Genomic DNA, 24,614 nt, shown 5'->3' with positions numbered 1-24,614 from the left:
ATTTAAGTTACGAAGAAAGTTAGCTATGAATAACGTGATGAAAAACACAACTGGGAGTCTTATGAAGTTTAGGGAAAAATGTAAATGTATGTACAGATAATTTAAGGCAAAAACAGGTTCCAAAAAGCACTTTTCAGGGATAATTAATGAACAAGGGGATTGTGTATGTTATAACATAGAGAAAGCAGAAGTATTTAGTCAGCAGTATGCAAGGATAGTTGGATGTAAGGATAAAGTCCGCGTAGAGAAGGTAACTAATATGAAAAGTACTGAAATTTAACCATGATAATAAAGACATTCATAAAAAGATATAAAAGCAAAAGCTAGAAAAACAGCCTGGGATTGATAAGATTTCTGGGTATATACTAAAGACAATTGAGATACACGGCCGTATCTGAAATATTTATGATTACTGTTTGTATGAAGGAGCTGTAACAAATGAATGGAGAGTTGCTATAGTAGCCCCCGAGTATAACGGAAAGGGTGATAAACATAAAGTGGATAATTACAGGCTAATCACCTTGACATGTGTTTTGAGAAACCATTCTCTCTGATTATAACAGACACGTTTCCAGTATTAATACGTAACTGGTTTGATAGAAGGCAGTTTGTGTTTTGGAAAGGTTATTCCAGTGAGGCTCAACTTATATAGGATTCCAACAAGATATAACAGATATTTTAGATTCAGGTCAAATGGATTTTATTGCTATTGACCTATCCAAGGCTTTGGATAGGATAGATCATGGGAGACTACTGATGAAAAAGATGGCTGTTGGACTACACAAAAGAGTGATTGAAAAGTTGGCCGAATTTCTAGAAAACAGAACTCAAGAATTAGAATAGGTCATGATTAAAACAGTGGACTCACAGAGCAGAATTATTGGACCTTTGTTTTCTTATGTACAGTACATCAGATATATAGTAAAGAGCTGGAATCACACATAAGGCTTTTTGTGGATGATGTTATACTGTATGGAGTAGTAAATAAGTTGCAGTATTGTGAACGAGCACAAAAAGACCTTGTCAATGTTGCAAGATGGACAGCAATGATATGACTGTAAAAAGGGGTGGAAAGTCAGGTTGTAAGTTTTACAAAGAGAAAATGTCCTCTCAGTTTTAATTACTGTGGTGATGGGGTGAAAGTACTTCATGGATTTCACTGTAAGTACTTAGGTGTTAATATAAAGAAAGATCTTCATTGGAGTAATCACATTAACGAGGTTGTAAATAAAGTTTACAGATCTTTTTTCATGGTGATGAGGAGAGGGTTGTAGTAAGGAGGTAAAGGAGAGGGCATGTAAGTCTCTGGTAAGACAAGTAATGGGTAAATGAGTAGAGAGCAAGCTAGGAGTGGATCTTGCAACGTGACCAACTTACCAAATTCAGAGTATAATTACCAACGTTGTCACAAGGATAACACAGTCTCTGGTAAGACAAGTAATGGGTAAATGAGTGGAGAGTGAGCTAGGAGCGGATCTTGCAACGTCACCTTTATATCAGTACCAACTTACAAACTTTGTCAATTTATGTATTTTTCATCTAAACAGTGTTATATGGCTGAAGATGTTGATAATATACAAAACATGTACCACTTTTAACCATTAAATTGCCTTAGGCAATCATTGTATCGACTAGGTGGAAAATAAATAAATAAATAGTTGTGAATCTATTGAAGTGCGATACGGACCATGAAGCTAATTTTATGTAATTTTATGACCCTGTTGACAAAAATTTTTAACAGCCCTCTAGATTCCCTAGGTTTAGGTCCTTTGGCATTTTAATATGGGCAAATATAAACTAAATATCGAATATGTCATACAAGAATGGGATAAAGCTCATTTTAAGCCTCATGATGCAAAGAACAAAAGTCAGCAAATCCCTGCAGGACCAAAAACCACGTTTTAAGGCCCTAAAACCAACCGTCATGGAATTATTGGCGTTACACTACCCTGCTTGAGGAATCCGATGAAGAAATGGCTGGTTGTAACCATGGCAATGTCAGCTCAAGGATTCTACAGCAGAGCACAGGCCTGGTGTTCAAAGTAGGCACATGTGTGAATGTAGGCAAGGCCAAGGAGAGACTCTGTTCAAACATTTTAAACTCATAGCTAGCATTAATCTGCTGTGATACTTATTATTTTGGGAACCACATTTCTATATTCTTATCGGCATAATTATTATCTGGAGAAAACCACTGTTGGTGTAAACCACCCCACAGTGGGTCAAAATCGAAATCTAGGGGACAAAATTATTTTTACGTTTTAATCATGAATTTAGAGTGAAAGCAATGTATATAATTTGTTTACTTCATAATAAACATCAGTTAAGACCTTTTTTAAGCTACATCTACATCTACACATGCAAGAAATTGTCTGTGACTAGGAGTTGGATAGAGCCTAAACTACAATAAACTACAATAGATTGTACTCAGTTTACCTTTAATTTGGAAGACTGCAATTGCGGATAATTGCATACAGCACTTTAGTCACTATCACTAATCACTCTATGACCCTGACCTTGATGACTCATCACGTGTCATCTGAAGCATCATCGTCATTCACTGCCTCATGCTGTTCATGATGAGCTGGTACATCTGGTTCTTTCAGGAGTAGTAATACTTCACTGGATAATGCTCTTCTCGTTTTATGTTGAATTTTGGTTTTATGAGATATCATTGGGTCCGAAGATATCAGCAGCATATGTAATATGACCTCGTTTCTATGTTTTCGTGAGGATTTCCTAGAAGGTCCAAATCTGTATTTTCTCAAATCTTTGTTACATGTTTCTTGGGCTTCTTCTGACAATTACCCGATAGGTATAATACAAAAATCAATTATATCTGCACCATGAATTAATACTTTATGCACAGTGACTGGCATATAATACCATGGATACAGATTTAGATACAATTTTGCTGTATCCTGGGTGTAGGTTTTGAAAGCGGGTGTATTTATAGGGAACTGACAAGAAAGAGCACACAAAATTATAGAAAAACGTCTTATTAGCTCTTTATTTATATCCATAATTTTGGATGCCAAGACTGGATCCACAAAAAAACCGGCGAGCAGTGTTGCCATCATTCGAATTTCCAATGCCTCCAGAACTTGGTTTGTCAACATGCAGACCCATTTCTGATTGAAATTTATTTTGTATTACTTTCTTTCTGTTTTATATTTTTGTCTTATCTTCATCCCTTCTTGCTTGCCATTTCTTAATTTCTATTTTGTAAGATATATGTAGCAGGCATTCAGAAAAACGGATCCAACAATGGAGGGTAGATAATCCAAATTTATAGCTCTCCTCAGGACAAACTGTTTTTGTGAGTGTGCTATTCATTTCTCTGGGACCAGCACCACACACATAACACCTCTGTGCTGATGAATTTGTAATAGAATTGCAGACTTTTCCATCCACCATGGTCAGCAATAGACTTTGATTAATATATATGTATTGATCACCAATTTCTATTTTGCTTGGTTGGAGGGACGTTATTTCAGTTTCAACTAAATGAACCTCTTGCCTAGTCAATTCGACAGTCTCCTTTTCAAACAATAATTTAAGAGGTCTGCAAAATCGTGTCGAAGAAGGTCGTGGGTTTTGCCATAAAATTTTCTTTTCCTTGTTGCTTTCTATATTTAAAGAATACATTTGTAATGGAACAACTGGAACTACAAAAATATCAGTGTCACTGCCGTCATCATCTGTAAATTTCTGCTTATACTGACTATGTCCGCTTGAACCATCGCACCCCCATTTTAATATAATATGAACTGTATCATTGCTAGAAATAAGACTGTTTCAAAACATCTTCCTGAACTACTGCAAGGTGCTCAATTGTATGGTCGACCAGTGATTGCAATGTTATTGTGGCTGATGTTTCTGTTATTGTTATTGATTCACTTGGAGGATAGCATATCTGTTTTGTTTCTCTAATGATATGCTAAGGTGGGAAAATATTACAGTTCCTTATTTTTGCATTCAAGTCGCCTATTCATATATTGGCTTTTGCTGTAATTGTTATATACAAGGAATGATAGAGCCTCTTCACCAGTAAGTGGTACAGATTTTACAGCTGGTGATATATAGGATTTTTTAATTTTAGTAGCTCCATGTGAAGACTTAAGAGTTTCTTTAACCATTTTTGCAGCATCTCGTTTTCCAGACGTGCAATGATACTTGTGTGGCATGAATAAGTTCTTTTTCTGAATGTGCAGAGAGTAGCGGTTGAATTTTTCGTCTCTTTGATTTTTCACTACTTTCATGAAAAAGCTTTCTAGGCCTTCCAACTTTTGATGCGGATGGAGTAGGAGGATTTAAATGTTCTGTTAATTTAGAATCATACACAATTTTCAAAAATGTTATCTTCTCTTTTAACCAATCAGAATTCCTTGTAGGCATTCAGTTATCTCTTCAGAACAATTGTCTATCCCTAATTTACTTTTGACTAAGTCACAAAGTTCCACTTTTGACACAATCTTCGAACCCAGTGCTTCAAACAGTTGTAAACGTGTGAGAACTGGTTGCGCGGCATCTTCTAAAACGTAAAATAAGTAAGTTGCAAAAAGATGCAAAAATTCTTATAACAGGCGTAAACTGCAAGACTTTATCTACATTTTAACATTAAGTAGACAGTGACGCAACATACTAAAACTCTAAGTGAAAATATAATTATAAAAATAATAGTTAAATATTACATGACGGAAATATAGCTAAAATTATGTAACAATTACGCCCATTAATAACTGAAACCCGTTACAAATGTAAAGATCATACCTTCAGCTGCATGTTCAATCTTAAACCTCAAAGACAACCAAACCACGGCCACATGCATTCACTCTCCAATTCAGACTGCGAGATACGAACGCACAGCGCAGGAGATAAGATTCCAGCTCGAACAGTGGTGACAGATTTACACCAAGATGTGTTTATATCCCAGAATAGTGCGCGGGAATTATATGAGAATGCTGTAGAAGTAAAAAAAAAATATGATTTTTTAATTATGAAAAAAAAAATTTGTCCTCCTAGATTTCGATTTTGACCCACTGTGCACCCCCAGCACCTCTATGGATGGAGGTGGGGAACGGGTGGCACATAAGAATAATCTAAAATAGTGTCAAATCCATAGTTTCTGGGGTCGTTGAGAAGAACAGACACAATGGATGCCGTTTTAAGTCCATGTTCAGCTTCATCAGTGTGGAGGGTGAGAAGAGGGTGAAAAAAGTCCCAAGTGGCCAAGATTAAGGATGAATGTGTGTATATTTCAGCACAGCTGTCAACCAGACTTGGTTCACATATGACTTACTATCAGGAAAGAAATACCCATAGCACCCCTTTGGATGCCGTTTAAGTTGAAGTTCAGTTCCGCATAGGGGTTCAGACGGGGTGAAAAAGAAACTGTCCAAAATGACTGAGAGGAATGCTGAATCCATAGTTTTCGGGATCCCTAGGCTGATTGGTAAGAGTCCAAGTTGCAGTTAGAATTGTGTACATCATATCTATAGCGCGACACACAAATACAATAAAACCTCGTTGAGACGTTTCTGCAAGGGACAAGGAAAAAGACAGTGTTAAGCGAGAAAACGTACTATTGAATACATGAATAAAAATTATCCAACAAGGATATGGAAACACTAGATACGATTTTTCCCGACATAATGGGATTTTACGTCTTATATCCATGGATAGGCCTACTGTGAAAACTCTATGAGAAGAGAGTATTAAAAGGTGTGAAAAACACGAGAGAACAAATATGAAAACTTATTCCGCTGGGGCTTATAAAATAATAGTGCACTGAAAAGTGTTAAAAACACCAAACAACAAATATGAAAACATTTGAACGGGTCCAATAAAAATATCAAAGTATTATTGCAGATCGCACTCTTTCTAAAACAAATGTTAGAAGAAGCCTTTTATTTCAGACCAGTTGATTATTAAACATTTTTTTTGGTCACACACTTAGACAATGAATTGGAGGTTGTACATGGCCATGTTTGACTGCAACAGAATGACTTTGGCCGTCATTTTGAATTGAACGAAACTTCGACTGACCAAGACCGATTTGAGTGATCGAGTCAAAACTGGAAGGTGAGAGTTTCAACATTCACACCAAATTCTGTGCGCTTGAAGATGTATGCCAGTCGACTTGCTGACAGACTTTAATTTTGTCTTCATTAGTAAGGAATTTCACGACTTTTCTCATATCCATAATTAAGCTATCACAAGACAAGTATGCACCACGCTGGTCAACTTCACATAAATAGGTTCCAGGTGTAGGCTATCGCGCGATAAATATTCGCTACACTTCACTGTACAACTAAACACTAAATACATTTCTGACTTCTGAATGGAATGCAAAGTACAAGCACAAACAGGCTCATTGTGTTATTCTGTACTGTTAACCGGCAAGCAAAACTGAGCATTTCTGAGGCTAATGGCTTGCTCCCCAAAGGTGCAATTTATCCTGTGAAGTTCAAGAATTCAAGACCTTTTCCCGTTATCATGCAACTGCGGCGAGGGCTCTGACCCGAGTTGGAAATCACATTCCTTCCACAAGAGATGACAAATAACATTTCCAGGGCTAGGAAAAATGTGATCGTATTAAGCGGCAATAGCAAAAATTCGTAATGTGATAAGTGAGGTACTTTATATAGATTTAATACGATGAGAATCGGGACTTCGAATTTACGACCTGCCATTTTCTAATTTTATTCTAAAAAGTGGAAGATAAGATCCCTTTCATAGCAGTGTTTGTTTTGTATTATACTTCTACTAGAAAACTTAAATATGCTTGATTGACGGAAAAAGTAAATTAAATTTCTTCCCCGGCACACCTACATAAACTGTGCAGTTAGACAGCTAAACACGGCATCACCTTTTACTGTGAATAGCCCTCAGATGCACTAACATTCGCTATTTGGTTTTCGTAAGCAACTTAGAGACAAAAATACTAGAACAGTATTTTCACATGTAAGACACACAATGGAACATATACACACAAAATACAAGGGATTTCACATTTTCCAAGTGGTAACATGTACAAAAGGGAATGTACCACTAATTCTGCCAGCTGACTGTCGTCTAGAACAAAATAATGCAAAAGAAAAACACTTTACCTATGTCATTCAGTGCCATACATGAAACTGCCCGAGCTTACCATAAAAAAAAAAAACACAGTACACTCTCCCTTCATTCCATATGCAAAAGAAAAACTACATCACAGGCCGAGGCTTCTTTCTCCACTTTAGCATTACAATGACGATTGTTTTGTCTTATACTGCTACTAAAATACCTAAATATGCTTAACTGATGTAAAAACAAATGTAAATTTCTCAATTTTCAACAGGAAAGCCTGTTTATTTTGAGCTAAAAGAGTTTTGTATCATAAAAAGCATCTCTCCACGTTGGAAGAGGTTACAGGTGCATATTTAAAACACACAATGTCCGACAATGAAAATTCTTCTTTGTTGGCTCCAGATCTCTGTTGCCACTAAGGACATTAGCCTACTTATCTGCACAAGTTTATCATACTCCAGATTCTATGAGACATTCCATAATTTTGCCAAAACTTGTTTCCCTGGCTCCCTAGGAGAACTCTCAACCTTCTCACAGACTTCAAGAATGTGGAACTTAAGAAAAAGCAGATTTAATATATACCAGGTCACCTTAAACTTCCTCTGTACACATAGCATCAAAAGACACACTAATGCAAATAGCATCATTTTTGTTTAGCTTTTCAAGGACCGATTTTATAAGCTCAAAATTGTCTGCAAAACAACATGCTGCATCCAGCTAAGTACCCCACCTAATTGCACACTGCTGCGGAAGGTAGCGGCATATCAGTGGCATAAACTCACACAACACCTTCACGGATGATATTACTCTATTCACATTCGGAAAAATACTCCTTACTGCTTCAGCAACATGGTGCATACCTTGTGCTGAACAAGTTAAATGAATCAACTTACTATACAGAACATTCAACCCCCGGCATGCTTTAACTATATAAAGTGCAGCATCTGTAATTAATAGATACATTTTATCATACTGGATGCCATCAGACCACAGAAGCACTACAGCATCATTAAAAGCTTTAGCTAGTGTTTCACTGTTAGTTTTCTCAAGATGAACCATTGTCAGTAAAAATTATTGTGATGGATCACATTTTAATGCGTCCGACTCGTTGGCTGAATGGTCAGCGTACTGGCCTTCGGTTCAAAGGGTCCCGGGTTCGATTCCCGGTCGAGTCGGGGATTTTAACCTTCATTGGTTAATTCCAATGGCCCGGGGGCTGGGTGTCTGTGCTGTCCCCAACACCTCTGCAACTCACACACCACACATAACACTATCCTCCACCACAATAACACGCAGTTACCTACATATGGCAGATGCCGCCCACCCTCATCGGAGGGTCTGCCTTACAAGGGCTGCACTCAGCTAGAAATAGCCACACAAAATTAAAATTAAAAACATTTTAATGCATCAAGTATGACGCTGGCTATGTAACGAACATCACATGCTCCTGGACCACAGCCTACAAGCCCGGAAAATACTGACATGATTTGTAATGTTGGGCGTGAAAGCCTCCATTGCTATATGGTTCAACGTAACAATATTCACACTTGTGGGATGTGTCTTAAACGTTAAAACAAGAAATCCACACTGTCAGTCTATGTCTTACAGTTTGACAGACCATTTTAATTTCAGGTAAAATTTCCTATTTACAGAGTAGTGTAGGGGCAAAGGAGGCTTAACGATAACCTGATGGCTCCAGACCCCTGCTGTCCATAATGACTGGGGACTTCCTGTCTTGAAATAGAATTTGCTAGGGATTGAAAATGTGGGCAGGAGACATCGAAGAAGTAGAACATATTGCCAAATGCGTAGGAAATATATACTTATGAATAAATATGCCAGAATATGCATTTAGTTATAAAAACTGCAAAAATAGGTAAATAAATAAAACGCAGACATAAATAGGCTCTTTTGGGCTTATGCAGTGTCAAGAAAATAAGGTGAAATTCTTTACGTTTTGCAGAGAACTTAAGTACTGTCAACTACTGGATCTTATCATGCCCGGCTACAAAAGGAAGCCACCAAAATCCTGAAGCACACCAACAGCTTCAACCATAACCAGGAATCTGAATGGGTAAACAAAGCCTGGTTTACAGTCCTGCAAGCCTTAATTAAATCCTGGATGACACAATGGCCGCGGCAGACCAGAAAAAGCAACGGGTGATCAGTTGCCTTCTCCGCCAAGACAGGTCGACGTACATCAGGCTCCTTAATGCTTCTCTGCGAAACGTAAAGAATTTCACCTTACTAAGTGGATTAGTTTAAGTTGCAACTTGATTCTGTTCCTTACACTGTAGTGTCATCCTGGGAGAATAGACAGCCCAAGTACTAGAAATATGAAACTGCTCTAATCGTGTTACACTTAATTTGGCATTCCATCTTCTGACTTTTTATACAGCACTTCCCATTCCTTTTCAGGGTCTAATATATCACAGGCTACTCTTCAACATAATTTGTCAGCATAACATAATCTATATCCATAATTTTCATGCCACTGAAACAGACCCCCATCAAGCTTGCTTTCAGTAGATTACCTATTTTGAAATTTAGAAAGTTCATAATGTTGTCACAAAAAGAGGTTAGTGTTCAATTCAAATGACAAGAAAAGCTGTTAATGCATGGATCTGATGCTTATTTAAAATCAAATAAATCTGTTTTAAGTGCATTGTCTGTTATTTGTTTCAGATGTTGTTTATCATGTGAGTCTCACAGCATCTTTTCTATGGCTTAATAGCCTTGGTTACTACATTTGGAAAACATTCAGGTAAGTTTGACCTTTAGTTATAATTTACAACAATTGGAGCAAAATTATACTACAATGGGACTAAGAGGTAGACATACACAATAAACTTAGCATTGGGGATGGGAATTCTTATTGCTCGAGTCTCAAGGCCGACAGTCAAAATCTCTAGAATCTCACCATACCTCAAGCCAAAGTGAACAGTGCTGTCAACCACAGCACTTTGTGAACATTTTTCTTGCAAAGAGTGGGACTAAAGCTATTTTTATCAAAATGGTCATAATTCCTAAGTCTAGTGACTTAACACTACCCAGACTTCCCACTTGAAAAACAACTTCCATCTACCAACAACACAAAAACAACATAGTACAAAGAAGAGGCTAGATGTGCAAAGTCCAAGAAAGTATAGACGAGTGTAAGAAGAAAGGTCACATTTTTCGAGAATTTCTTGTCTCTATAGTACTGTATATTTCTTAGTTAAAATGAATATGCTTATTTGCAACCAGAAACCGAACAAATCACAGTTTAGGAATTATTCAAAATCATATGAAATACTGTTTGCAATTAGGCCCAAATAAAACCTGAATGTTGTTCTTCCTTTGAATTATGAAACAAACAAACAAACTAACATAATTTAAGCTACAAATACAGCCTAAAAAGTAGAAAAGCTACTAGCCAATGCTTGAGTACCTTGAAAAGCCTCAAGGTTCTTCAAATGGCAAATTGTGCCCGTGTATTTTTGCTTTCGAAAGTGGTACTTTTGTATTATTCCCACCAACAACACCAATGCAGTAAACTGCCGAATTTCATAACTGTGCCCTTGCATGTGGAGATTTATTTACAAGTTTTTCAATGCACTTTTAGCATACAAATTTGTTTTGGTCATAATCAAATTTACAACTTCATCCCTTAGAAACAGTTCAAAACAGCCAATCGCACTCACCTCTGGTAATGATCCAACCCTAACAACAGGATTTTCCTTAAATGGAATTATATTAGGTTGCCCACTATCCCCTGGTTTACACTTTTTCCACAAGAATGTAAGTTCAACATTTCCTACCATCACCTTAGCTTCTGACGTAATATCTTCTTCACTTTCACTAGAAATACTAAGAAGGTCATCATCCGAAGAATCAATAGAATCATTATCACTATTATCAGAAATACTAATGTCACTTAGAGATTCATCTTCGATGTAGTTCCTTATTTTGTCTCCAAACATCTCCTCCGTTTTGCACTCACCATTTCTGTTTACCTCGTCAGTTGGCCAGAGACTGTATATGTAAAGTGGAGAAGATAAGGCATATTTAGGCCAGAGACTTCATGAATACAGCTGGAAACCCTCCCACCATCTGTTGAGAATGCTGGAAAACATTTTTCAAAGAGATTACAGTACCCTAGAAATTATTGGGCTATCGCGAAATGAACATTGCAGCTAAACGAGAATTTCTCGGGCGGTGACATTATGGGCAAGCGTGTGCCACCCAAGAATTTCTTGGGCGTGCCACTGAAGAGGTTAAGCTACAGCCCCAGTATCTGTCCGGTGTGGAGTTTTTATCTCCCGTATGCAGTTATCAGACTGTGCTTCATAAGTGAGCTTCTGATAAGTTCACCTGCATACACCCCAGCGTCAGTGGGTGGGGTCTGACACATCCCACTCTGAAGAGTCTAGTGTCAGACCTAAGACGAAACGCTGGTTAATAGAGCAAACGCCGGACAAGCCATCCATCTAATTTTTGATCTGATTTTTTATATGCTCTATTGGTGGAAAAGAATCTAATTCCCTCTATGGGAACTTAGAATTTCCATTTGGAATTGCTAGGCGGGCATTAATTCCATTGTGGAGTTTTTATCTCCCGTATGCAGTTATCAGACTGTGCTTCATAAGTGAGCTTCTGATAAGTTCACCTGCATACACCCCAGCGTCAGTGGGTGGGGTCTGACACATCCCACTCTGAAGAGTCTAGTGTCAGACCTAAGACGAAACGCTGGTTAATAGAGCAAACGCCGGACAAGCCATCCATCTAATTTTTGATCTGATTTTTTATATGCTCTATTGGTGGAAAAGAATCTAATTCCCTCCATGGGAACTTAGAATTTCCATGTGAAAATGGGAAACCACCAAAACCATCTTCAGGACTGCCAATGGTGAGGTTGGAACCTACCATCTCCCAAATGCAAGCAAACAGCTACATGACTCATAACACTCAGCTAACTCCCTCAATCAATTCCTTTCAGTCCTATCCCATAGTCGTCATTAAGGCCTAAGTTGGTGCGACATAAAACCAATAGCAAAGGAATAAACTAGTTTTCATTGGTTTATTTCTTCTTATCCAGATGTAGGTAGGTTTAGCCAAATGTAGTTACACTCCAATTTGTCTCTCCAACATTCTGCATCCATCCCCACTTTCCAGTCCAGATTCTGTTGTATTATGCTGTTCCAAAGTCTTTTACGTCAGTGCATCTCTTTCCTTTCACTTCTATTTCCATTATTTGTTTTTGCAGGTCTCGAAATGTGTTCTTAAGGGTCACAGATGGTCGCAAATATTGCTACTACTCATTCTACGCATGGGGAACTACGGTGTGCATATCAGTCATTGCACTATTTGCCAATTTTCTACTGGATACAACTATACCTAAAGGTCCACCCGTCCCACTGATGCAACGGACTGTAGGTAAGTGCTTTCTATAAGTCAAATAACAGTATTGATTTTTTATTTGCACATATTTCATAAACTATAATAATATAAGGAGATTCTAATGTAAAGTTGCACATCTACTCTAAGTCACTCAAGAAGATGGTACTGGAATTAATGGCTGGAGAAATAATACAATGCCAGTATCTAGGGCTTAAAAAATAGAAAAGTTCACTGGAACTGCAACATTTCATTCTTATTCCTTGTGCTTGTCCGGTGCTATAGGATGTTTCTACTCTTTGTTCTGCCTTCCCCTCTGCGATCGTTTGGGCCAATCAGCAGCAGGCAGGATTGCAGTAGTGCTGCGAGTTATTCAGTTGCTTCTTGAGGCAGTTGTGTTAACTTTGCTTTGTGTAGTGTTGCCAAGTGTCTTGCTACTCTTTCTACTTTAGTCAGCGTCTATATAAGTTTGTGTTTTCCAATAAGTTTAATGAGTTTGTTATAGTGTTACCATTGCCTAATGTATTGTGCTATTTGCTCTGCATGTAACTGTGTGTGCAACTTCAATTTATACTTCTGTTCCTTCTTCACCATTTTCTGTTTTCTTGTTTGCTGCCAGAACTCCAGAATGGCAAACAAAAAGGAAGTAATACATAGTCAAGGCCAAAAGATAGTAATGTTCATGAATATTTTCTAAAAGAAGCAGAAAATGAGACCCCTTGGTAAGGAGTGTCTAAAGTACAACATAGGTGTGTCAGAAGTTTATAACATTAACATGTGAACTACTTAGCATATTGTTAAGGTAGGTAATGGTAGTCTTGAGTCATTGGGCACAGTGTCATTTGAATTTCTGCATAAGCAAATCAAAAGAAGCACAGTAATAAATACAGTTGACGGCTTTGATATAGACGATATTAGACGAACTGTTCTTGAGTGTCATGCAAAGGGAGAATACAGACACTGAACACAATACTGGCTGATTTACAGAAATATATAAACTTTACGTGGGGGAGTAATTTCATTGTGAGTAATACTCAAATCCATGGGTTTCAAGTACAGTATAAAAAGAGCAACGACGGGAGAATATTTCAGCTGGAATAATTTAAAAAAAATAATAATAATGCAACTCCTAAGAATTAATGAAACTTTGCCACACGTATTTCATTTAGATGAAACCTATGTCAGTCAAAATTATGCATGGAAAAAAATCTGTCAAGATTTGGGGGTTTAGAAGTCCCATTGAGGAACGTAGGGGGGTGGATTATTGTTATTTTTGATTGATTTATATTTATTTATTGCATAATCATTGCAATCATTATATATTTTATTTATTTAGCATATGGCTATTATTGCCGGGAGTGTCCAAGGACATATTTGGCTTCCATGATTCAGGTCTTTCCATTTTTATGCCCATGGGTGACTTGCATGTTAGGAGGTGTGATGAGGTAGGAAGAGGGAGAAACCCTTTGTTGGCACATAGCCTACTCCAGTCAAATAATACCAAGAAGTCTGCTCAAGGCTTAATGTCTCCATTTGATGGACGAATCACCATCAACGGTGTCTTATGCCCTTACTCCATATGAACAGTGTAGAGGGATATGGAATTGAAACCAGGGTTTTGGCATGCAATCTAGTGATTATAAATTGTATACCAGCTCTCCTATACTGCTGCCGGCCAACATTCTGATGGTATTTTTTTGACTAATGGGACTCGAACTGGCTAACCATGGTGTCAGACCATATAGACATGATGCCTTAACAATCATGGCCACCAGATGGGTTTTACATCACAAGTAACTAATGGCCGAGTATGGATGATGTGGTCATTTTTAGATATTTTGACATTAAGCCATTAAGATATGACAAAATTACATCGGCCAGCCTGTCACGATGGTCTGTCACCGTTCCATAGTTTTAAGCGTTGGGCCTAGTCTGAGCTAACATCTAACTATAGAATAGTATGATCCAAAGAGTCTGATACAATCAGCTGCTGGATTATTGGATGGTTTTACTGTTTCTGTGGGAGTACATCAGCAGTCTGCTCTTTCTCCTCTTCTCTTCATCACAGTAATGGACACCGTTACAGGACACCTGCAGAAAAATGCACCTTAGTCTCTACTCTATCCTGACGATCTGCTGTTTGCCTCTAACGATAAAACTGTCCATTATCAAGTCCAAGTCTGGAACGACCGTCTTGTAGAATCTAACTGCTTGAGCACTGCGTGGCTTAACGCGATAAGAAGATTCTAGATCAGCTCAAATAAAAAATATAATGTTCTGTAGTCTACCCTGTTGCCTCGTATGGTGCTCTTCTGCAAAGGAAGTGCATCTTGACTTGCTGTCATGGAAATGAACATGCTCAGGTGGACATCTGGACTGACATTGCATGACCATGTCACATATGACGAAGTTTGTAGGTGATATGGAGGGCATCAATTGTTGAAAAGATTACAGAAGCCGCTTACATTTTTACGAGCATGTACTTCGAGCACAAGCTGGAACAGTGGCAAAGAGTAGCTTTACTTGACAAGTAGATGGGAAATGGCTGATAGGAAGACAAGTGGCGTTGGCTTGACACCCTGCACGAAGATCTCAAAGGTTATAGGCCTGCACCCTGATCAGGCACACGATCGTGTAGAGTGGCAATGGAGAGCCAAAACAGCGGACCTCACAAACATGTGTGACAAATGCTAAAGAAGTAGTAGTCTGATGATGTGGTCAGATAAAAATTTCCTCTAAAAGTGTGGTCAATACATGAATAAATACAGTAATATCATACTTTATACGATCAATCTTTTACTTCTCTGGAAAAAATTCTGCCTATGAAAATTCTGTAAACTTTATTATCATGAATGTAAAATGTAATTATTCCACTAAACCACAAACAAGGTTTTATTTTTTCCACACACATGCTTTCTGACCACGTTTAAAATAAAAACTGGATCATGATTTTCTTCTAAATCGTTCACTGTCTCAATATCTCAAAGATTTTCTTTTAAGTCCTTTCTCTAAAATTCCTACATTGTCTTTATTTTCCCTCATACTTTTTCAAGAATTAGCAGTACACTGAGTCTCAGTTGTGTTTGCAATCTCACATATAAGCCTAAGCTTCCACACAAAAAGTCTACAAGTTCGAAATCACATGATAAGAGTTTTTTTGTACTTGCTATCACATTTAGGTATAAGCTGCTGTGATAGCTAGCACAATGTGATACAGATTTTATGTGTAATTTTTGTGTGACATAAGACATTTTTTAATGAAATGACTGAGATCTTGTCTTTATTAAGTCTCTTTCTGTTCAGGTTGGCTTGGTATTGCCGTGTTTTTCACTGCAATTGCATTTACGATCCTAGTCAACATCTTCTTCTACCTTACGACAGGGCAAGCTATTAATCGTATCCCCACATATGGGCGGATTCACCACAAAATGAAGTTCAGGTAAGAATATTTGAACATTATTGTAGAATGCAAATTACTATAGATTTTAATATCATATTACACAGCTGACTTATTCTAATGCAACATCAGTGGTGCACTCGTGTTATCCATCATACTTGTTTCCAAGATAGAGGGTTTTACTTGATACTTTTTAAAGTTGGTGGTAAGTGTAATACTTTAGACCACCCATTTGTCTCTATAGAACAGCCAAACTTTATTTTGAATAATGAATAGAAAAATATGTCATAGAGCTCAACTTTAGTTTGCAATTGGCTTAACGTTGCACTGACACAGATAGGTCTTGCGGCGACGATGGGATAGGAAAGACCTAGGAGTTGGAAGGAAGCGGCCGTGGCCTTAAGGTACAGCTCCAGCATTTGCCTGGGGTGAAAATGGGAAACCACGGAAAACCATCTTCAGGGCTGCCGACAGTGGGACTCTAACCCACTATTTCCTGGGTGCAAGCTCACAGCTGCAGGCTCCTAACCGCATGGCCAACTCGCCCAGTAGATAGTTCTCAACTACTGTGATCTTTAACACCTCTGTGTAGTGTATATAAAAAATTAAAATTAAACCCATAAGAATACAACGCTGATGAGCCTTGGCCTACCAGTTGACCGCTGCTCAGCGCAATGAATCCCCTTTCTCGACCAAGGCTGCTATCTCACTGTCAGATAGTCATCAGTTGCCTCTCAAGTAAGCTTGAGTGAACCTCAAACCCTCCCATCAAGAAGCCTTGACCTGGCCAGGAATCAAACCTGGTGCCTCTGGGTAAGAGGCAGGCTCATTAACCCGAGACTGTGGGGCCGGCATGTAAAGCATATGATGATGACGACGACGACGACGACAACAACAACAACAACAACAATAATAATAATAGTTAAGCTGATGTGAAATTTGAATCCCTGTTATTTTGTGTGGCTGTAGTGTACTCTGTCAGAGACAAACTTGCTATATGCTAGTAGTTTTGCATTTGTTAACTAGATGTCCCTAGCAGTAATTTTCTAGTGCTACCTTGTATTTAGTAGTGTAACTAATTATTGGGAATGTTTGTGTTTGGAACTTTGGTAACCTAATCACCCTTCAATTGTTTATTTGTTATTTTGAAGTTATCAGCACTGTTATAAAGTTTAACAGCCTATCAAATTTATGTTACTAAATTTTATTCAACCAATTGGAAAACACTCGATATTATTATTCTAGAACTAACTGCCAGCCCAATACAAAAGCTATGAATTTTTTGAGGTAAGGGTCTATCGCCATTGTATCTTTGAGTGTGCCATGTAACTGAGGTGGTCTCCCTTGGGAAATGCTGAGGGGGGGGGTCAGTGCGAGATGGTGTCGGCACAAGGTAAAGACAGAAATTGAATCCATGTGAGCATTAACATGTAGCAGTTAGGTCAACCTGCATTTACTTCGACTTTATTTTGCTTTCCCTTTTCTTTAACTTAAATCTATGTTTTCCTAAGCAGTCTTAGGACTTAATATTATTCACTCCTAATGGGGATTTGTGAAATGTAAGGATGCACAAGTGTATACCCTCATTTCCCTTCTTCAATTTGCTTTTGGGTGACTATGTATGTATGTATGTATGTATGTATGTATGTATGTATGTATGTATGTATGTATGTATGTTAGGTATTCAGCCTGAAGGCTGGCTTGATCCTCCACAGCTCCACCAAAAGCTATCATAGATTGCCCAGGTGTCACTGAAGAAGCATACTAGGGAAATGAGGAGTGAGGTAGTTTCCTGTTGCTTTCCTGACAGAGCCAGAAGTTGCTATTGTACATCAGTCTGTCAAGCCCACTGAAATGCATGCACCAACCTACCCTATGAGCAATATTTTCACACCATTCATAAAAGGAACTGGCTGTATACGGAATGGCATTACTAGCATCGCTCATATCTCGGTCACTTTCGTACTGTCAAATCACTTTCATATTGTCAAAGCCAAGGATGAGACTGAGACAGATCAACGAAAGTAACAAATTGCTCTAGCCCATACCAGAAAACATAGTGCCCTGTAAACACTACATTTCGCCAGCAAGGGCATTTTGGGTGACCAAGTTTTCTATTTTCTAAATTCATATCAACCTTTATTTCGGACTTTAGTTTTGCTTTCCTTAGTAGAATGGCTTATACTCTTATGTCATTGGGCCTTATGTCCAGTCAGATTTTACTTTAATCTTAAATACTGGAGTGCTTAAAGAGTTTCAGCCTCCATTATTCATATTTTGTTCTCTGCCTTTCTGGTGTACCTTTATATCTCTTTCTTCTCTCTTTTCTTGGCCATGTAGTAAGGACTTTGGTCTCTGTAAACTTTCTAGATCTTTCGATCCTTCTTCGAGTGCAGCTTGCCCATAAGATTAGGGTAGCAAAGGTATTACCTTATTAAATTTTTAAAGCACAATGTTTTGTTGCTTCAAGTGTCAGTGGTATTAGGCTATTAACATTAATGTAATTTTCTGACCCAATTAAGGGAGTTTTAATGTATAAGTGTAAATTGAGTTCCAGGGTTTGAGACACGTCCCTTGTAACTACTGTATGTTCTAGAAATTATGGCTTCTTTCTCTGAACTGTATCTATTCTATTTACCCTCAGTTATGTAAAGACTAGTCCTTTATAAATTGCAAATTTATAAGACCTACTGGTCTGCTTTCTCCGATTGACTTATTTGTTCGGGCGTTCTCCCCATATTGTAAATTTTCTGAGCTTACGAGCGCCCCTGTAAAAATTTTCTGAGCTTCTAAACTTTCCTTGTTAAATATTCCTCTTGATATAGATTTTGTTGTTTGTGTCAGTTTACCCAAGCAATAAGAAAAGGAATATATTTTTCAGTAGATATTATTGGCAAAATTTAAACTTTGGTTCAAGCTTTGTCCAGCTATTCACCCATCATGCTTCTTTCCCTCTCAGAACCACGGACATCATGATATAACTAATAATAATAATAATAATAATAATAATAATAATAATAATCTATGGCCTTAGCTCCAGTGTGCAGGCATTTTGATTTGATACCATCCAGGCTGCCTATGTATCAATTTCAACACTCCATTTTATTCTATCAGACTGGATCTCTGTTGGGTGATCTATGTCTGTTTTAATTAATTTTGTCAGGAAAACATTAAATGTGTCACCAGAGGTCTTTTACATGCCAACATCATATGACATGGATGTTGGACTTTTTTCTGCCCTTCACATATCAGACTATACCTCTGCTGGGTTGGTAGAGTATAACTAGCAATAGGCTATAATAAAACAGTGTTATTTGTTTTACATCGTACTAACTACAGTACTTTTACAGGTGTTGGAGAAGTTCAGGTGCTGACATTTTATCCCACATGAGTTCTTTTACATGGTAGTAAATCTGCCAACATGGGGGGGGGTAGTATATTTCAGCAACTTATGATACCACAATCAAACCCATCAACTTGGGCTCAGTACTCTACCACCTGAGCCTCTCAGTCCTGCAGCAGTAGATTATTTAGATAACATTAAAAGAACTGAAGGATTAAATAATAGTATGTACACAGTGGTTATTTTATTCCAGATCATGAGTGATTATTCAATTTGTTAACCTCTGTACATAGAGGAGGTATTTTAAGACAGGAAAAGTTAAGGTACAACTTCTGAGTGCTTGAAATTCATAAGTACCTATGTAAGTAAGCAAGCAAGTACAATTTGTCTTTATCATAGTGAAGTTAGGGCTCAAGGCCCTCTCTTACACTTAACCACAACATTTAAATAATTAACAGAAATATAATTTTTAAATACGGCATATATTTAAAAAAAAATATAACAAATATGGAGAGTATTAAAACAAATAGAATGTACAACACGACAATATAAATGAAGATGATAACAATTATAAAACTAACAATAGTAATAATAAAAGAAGAAAACACAATATAAACCTATAACTACCAAATCCATTTCTAATTTTTATGAAAATATGCTCATTCACACATTCATTCACATTTCAATCATTGTACACGTCAGTTCAAACACAAGATGTTCATAATTTAAAACTCTAATGCCCATTGAAATGAATTTTTTAACCCTTGACAGATTACTGGTATAAACACCAATTTTGTGTGATTCTTCTAACATATTCGATAAATCCATGTAGACTGAGCATTTTAACACAAGTAACTTTCAACATGTAGACTGAACAAAAGATTGAATAAGACATCAAACAGTTTTGGCCACATGTGGAAGTACTTATTTCGCCTCCTTTGGAAAAGAGGAAATGTTTCCTTTTAACTGCATTTTGAGATTTCTTATTTTATAGAATATAATTGCTTTTTTTTGTTTCAGTTTTGATATGTTTATGAAACTATTCCTGGTGATGTCAGTTGCGTGGCTGTTTTTACTTCTATCCTTACTGCGTTACGAAGCTCTTGTGTATTGCAACATTGTTGTGAATACATTGCAAGGGGTCTTTTTCGCATACATCGCTGTGTTTGGACAGAAAAGAGTCCTAAGTCTCATCCGCCAATCCTGTTGTAGTGTTCCTGAACCACAAGACACAGCTGAATGGGGTGAAGAGATGTCACCTATGAGCTCTTCACATTACTGATGGCCATCCTCAAGAAGCATGAGGCTAATTTATCCTTCTTTGTTACATTGCAAATTCAATTATCCTCCTCAGCAAAAAGTGTGGAAGTTATTTCAGCCAGTACCAGAAACTGCTATTTGAGAATTAAATAATACTCTAATATTCAATTACTTAAAAAGCTTGTGAGAAAATAAGTTTGAATTATCTTCAGCTGGTTCGAGATAACTTGCTCCACTGTCAAACAGAAGTAGATTGGAAATGCTTTGAGACTGATATTTTGATAAATAAGAATAATTTGTAGTAGTGCCTTATTATAATATTGAAACCAAAATTACCACTAAACTAAAACCAAGGAAGACTTTGCCACTTGTACCCCTACTGGTTGTCTGAAACTATTTGTGCCAAGTTTTTCTTGGTAATCTCTCCTACTTGACCCCTCTACCTCCTAGTCCTAAACCTATTAGATTTCTCAGGGTTGCAAAGTTTTTTAATAGCTTTATGCTCTTTCTGGCACAAGAGATGATATTAATATTTAGCGTTACTTCTGGTGTGAACTGTTTTAACGTACCAGTAGTATTTACTGTATTACTAGAGTATTATTTACCAGTATTTACAGGTCATCATCCCTGCATATATATTCTTCTTTGATCCCTACTGCATTATCTTTATTGTTGATAGTACCATATCATAGCATGAGTAAAATGCCTGACCGTAAATACTGTTAACACATTCACGCCCGTATCCGAGTTATTGCCTATAGTGCGTGACCATGCTGTGGACCGTATCCGAGTTAGCCCAGATAAGCGTAACCTTGAACCGGAGCCGTTCCTACGCAGCTGGGATCTATTTTGGTCACAAATATGTGCGAGAGAGATGAAGGTAATACCCTTATGAATACTTCTACTCACCAGAAACCACATGGCCACGGCGATTTTCCCTCCCAATGCACATTTTTTTTTGGTTTTGTTTCTGAAGGTAGCCTAGCGCTGGCCCAACTTGCTGCGTAGTTGTTTTGTGATTGCAAAGCATGTGTATAATTGCGTTCTGAAGTGTAACCATGGCGTGTAGGGACAATATAAATGATGCGAGTGGTGCAAATTTACAAAGCACAGTTTTCCAGCTGCTTGAAAATTTGCATGATGTTGAACTGGGTGTGAAAGTAAATGGTGTTTTGATCAATAATATTAGATATGCATATGACACTCTGATTCTGTGCAACACTACAGAAGGCCTTCAAGAACTCCTGAACAGAATCCATGTCAAAGGTTTACAGTATAGTCTCAATATAAATGTAGCAAAAACTAAGTTAATGGTATTTAGCAGAAATAGTAATGCAAATATCACCTTGTCATTAAAGAACCGTAAAATAGAACAAGTCCACCAGTTCAAGTACCACGGCAGCATAATAACAGACAGTATGGATCCAGATAAGGAAATCAGATGCAGAATTGAGAACGCTAGAGCTGCATTTCACAGGATGAGCTCTTTGTTCTCTAATAATCATCTGAATCTGAAGCTCAGACAGAGATTAATGAAGTGCTACATCTCGTCAGTACTGTTATACGGAGCAGAAACATGGACCTTAAAAGCCACAAGTATCAAACGACTTGCCACCTTTGAAATGTGGTTGCACAGAAGAATGCTTAGAATAACCTGGACAGATATGATAAACGATGAAGTCCTAAGGAGAGCTAGGGCAAAGCAAGAACTAATAACAATTATAAAAGTTCGCAAAATAGCTTATCTAGGCCACATATTAAGAGGAAACAAATGGCCTCATAAAACTCATTCTCCAGGGTAAAATAGAGGGCAAATGGCAAGTTGGCAGACCAGAGATAACATGGTTACACTACATCAAGCAGTGGACCGGTATGGAGACAACTGAGAGACTCTTCCAACTGGCAGAAGACAGAAAAACTTTCTCCAGAGTAATCTCCGACGTCTGGGCAACCAGATATTGCATTTGAAGAAGAAGAAGGAGGGGTATACAGTCTATATGGACAATTACAATAGCGTTGGATTCGCGAAACAATTACGGGAACAGAACACTGCCATATGTAGAACAATATGGTCAAATAGGGGTGTACCAAAAGATCTAAAGGAACACCAGGCAATTCTCAAACGGGAGGGGGGGGGGGAGGGAACCCGACATACAAGTACAGTCACCTCTCTCCGGCATCTCAGCTCCATCTACTTCATCAGCTACAAGTCAACGTCCCGCGATTTTTCCGCCATAAAGGCACCGGCCAAGGATCAACCATTTAGGTTAGATGGGAAGAGAAAAGAGCATATTCTCTTGAAGTTTCCTCCATCAAATAAAGTCAAGTTCCCCTCAAGAAGGTGCAAAGTGTGCTTCAAAAATAAAATTATCAGTGAAACACGCTATTTTTGTGGAAAGTGTGGTGTTCCCATTCACCCAGGAAAGTGCGACATTACCTACCACACACTACAGAGTAAGGTATGTGGAAAATTTTGTTTCTATATCTTGCTCAGTTTAGAACTTATTGTGAAAAGAATTCGGTTTGCTCTGCCACTAACAGCTGGAATAGCTGGGCCAGCCCTTCAAATAGCCAGCTCAGATGATGGGCGTGAATGTGTTAATAAATGGATATGGTCCACATTGGAAGATTTAATAAATGTTAATGACACTGGCTATATATGACTACGAATGAAGATTTGTGGCTAGCATCTTCTATTGCAATACGTGTGCTCTTTTAAAGATCTGACAATAAATCATTTACCTGTATTATTTCCAAAAACATAAATATACTGTACATATGAACATCAGGGCAGCTGCCATGAACAACTGAAATTTTCCTTATTCGTGCCAATTTTTTTGAATTTACTTGTAAAATTTTGTATAATTATGCAACAGAAGTTTTAGAAGACAAAACACAAAATTACTTGCTAGAAAATTGTAACAAATATAATAGTGATTCCCAATCCACAGGCAAAACACTACGCTCAAATGGGAGGTAATATTTCAGTTGAAGTTGTAGCACTTGTGTGGAAGCATTAGAGGCGTGTTCTAATCAGTGAGCATCTAGGATGGCACAACATGCAATGTCGACATGCAAATTGTACAAATACTTGCATTATGTCAAGATGGAGGGTCAATGGGGCAGTTGCTCAATGTGTGGGCCGTAATCAAAGTGACGGGTTCGAACATACAAGCAGTACAGGGAGACTGGAGATGTTGACGACTTGCCTCCATTCACGGGCTACAAGTGTAGTCGATGACCGCTACCTTCAAATTTGAGCTCTATGCAACCTTGAATGCAATGTCACCGTGCTGAATAATGATCTTTGGTTAGCCATAGGTTGCTGCATTTCAATTTACACTTTGAGAAACAGATTGCATGTAGCACAAATTCACTCTCGATAACCATAGTGATGGAAAATTCTAAATTCCCATGTAGGGAATTAGATATTTTTCACCAATAGAGCATGTCAAAAACATATCAGATGTAAGGCTTTTCAGGCGTTTGCTCTATTAACCAGAGTTTCGTCTTAGGTCTGACACTAGACTCGTCAGAGTGGGATGTGTCAGACCCTACCCACTGACGCTGGGTGTATGCAGGTGAGCTTATCAGAAGCCTATATATGAGGCACAGTCTGATAACTGCATACGAGAGAAAAATCTCCACAATGGAATTATTGCCCGCCTCGCAATTCCGAATGGAAAATTCTAAATTCCCATGTAGGGAAGTAGATATTTTTCACCAATAGAGCATGTCAAAAACATATCACCTGCATACACCCAGTGTCAGTGGGTAGGGTCTGACACATCCCACTCTGACGAGTCTAGTGTCAGACCTAAGACGAAACGCTGGTTAATAGAGCAAACGCTTGAAAAGCCTTACATCTGATGTTTTTAACCATAGTGATGCCCAGCTCTCAAATCTAGACATCATGTGCCGTGGTGCAAATGATATCACATCTCAGACATACTGTCCAGCATCTGCTGCAAGAGGGTGGTTCTCTGATGTTTTGGGATAGAATTATGTGGGGCCACCGTATACCACTCCTAGTCACGCAGGCCAATATTATGGCTGTATGATACAGGGACGACCTCCTTCAACCCATAGTGACACTGTGTTGCCAGGATTTTGGAGGAGAATTTGTCTTTATAATATTAATTTGGGGATAATAGGTCGCATAATATT

At 38.0% G+C, this 24,614-nt stretch overlaps 2 protein-coding genes across 3 annotated transcripts in view; one reads left to right on the top strand and one right to left on the bottom strand.

Moving 5' to 3' along the window:
- mthl5 (G-protein coupled receptor Mth-like 5) overlaps positions 1–23,249 on the top strand; it is a 35,497-nt gene extending 12,248 nt beyond the window's left edge. Inside the window, exons 3-6 of the mRNA XM_067151884.2 lie at positions 9,757–9,835; positions 12,317–12,486; positions 15,751–15,886; positions 20,208–23,249. Of these exons, the coding sequence (XP_067007985.2) occupies positions 9,757–9,835; positions 12,317–12,486; positions 15,751–15,886; positions 20,208–20,469 (647 nt within the window). The 3' untranslated portion in view covers positions 20,470–23,249. The remainder of the gene's footprint in view (positions 1–9,756; positions 9,836–12,316; positions 12,487–15,750; positions 15,887–20,207) is intronic.
- Positions 1–24,614, bottom strand: part of LOC136858203 (RNA helicase aquarius) — a 686,829-nt gene that overhangs the window by 497,446 nt on the left and 164,769 nt on the right. The gene's annotated exons all lie outside the window — the stretch shown is intronic.

This window comes from Anabrus simplex, chromosome 1 (assembly GCF_040414725.1).
Source record: "Anabrus simplex isolate iqAnaSimp1 chromosome 1, ASM4041472v1, whole genome shotgun sequence".
In the NCBI taxonomy this organism is placed as follows: Eukaryota; Metazoa; Arthropoda; class Insecta; order Orthoptera; family Tettigoniidae; genus Anabrus; species Anabrus simplex.
The sequence above is the reverse complement of the archived record's forward strand: the minus strand, read 5'-3'. Positions and strand labels throughout refer to the sequence as shown.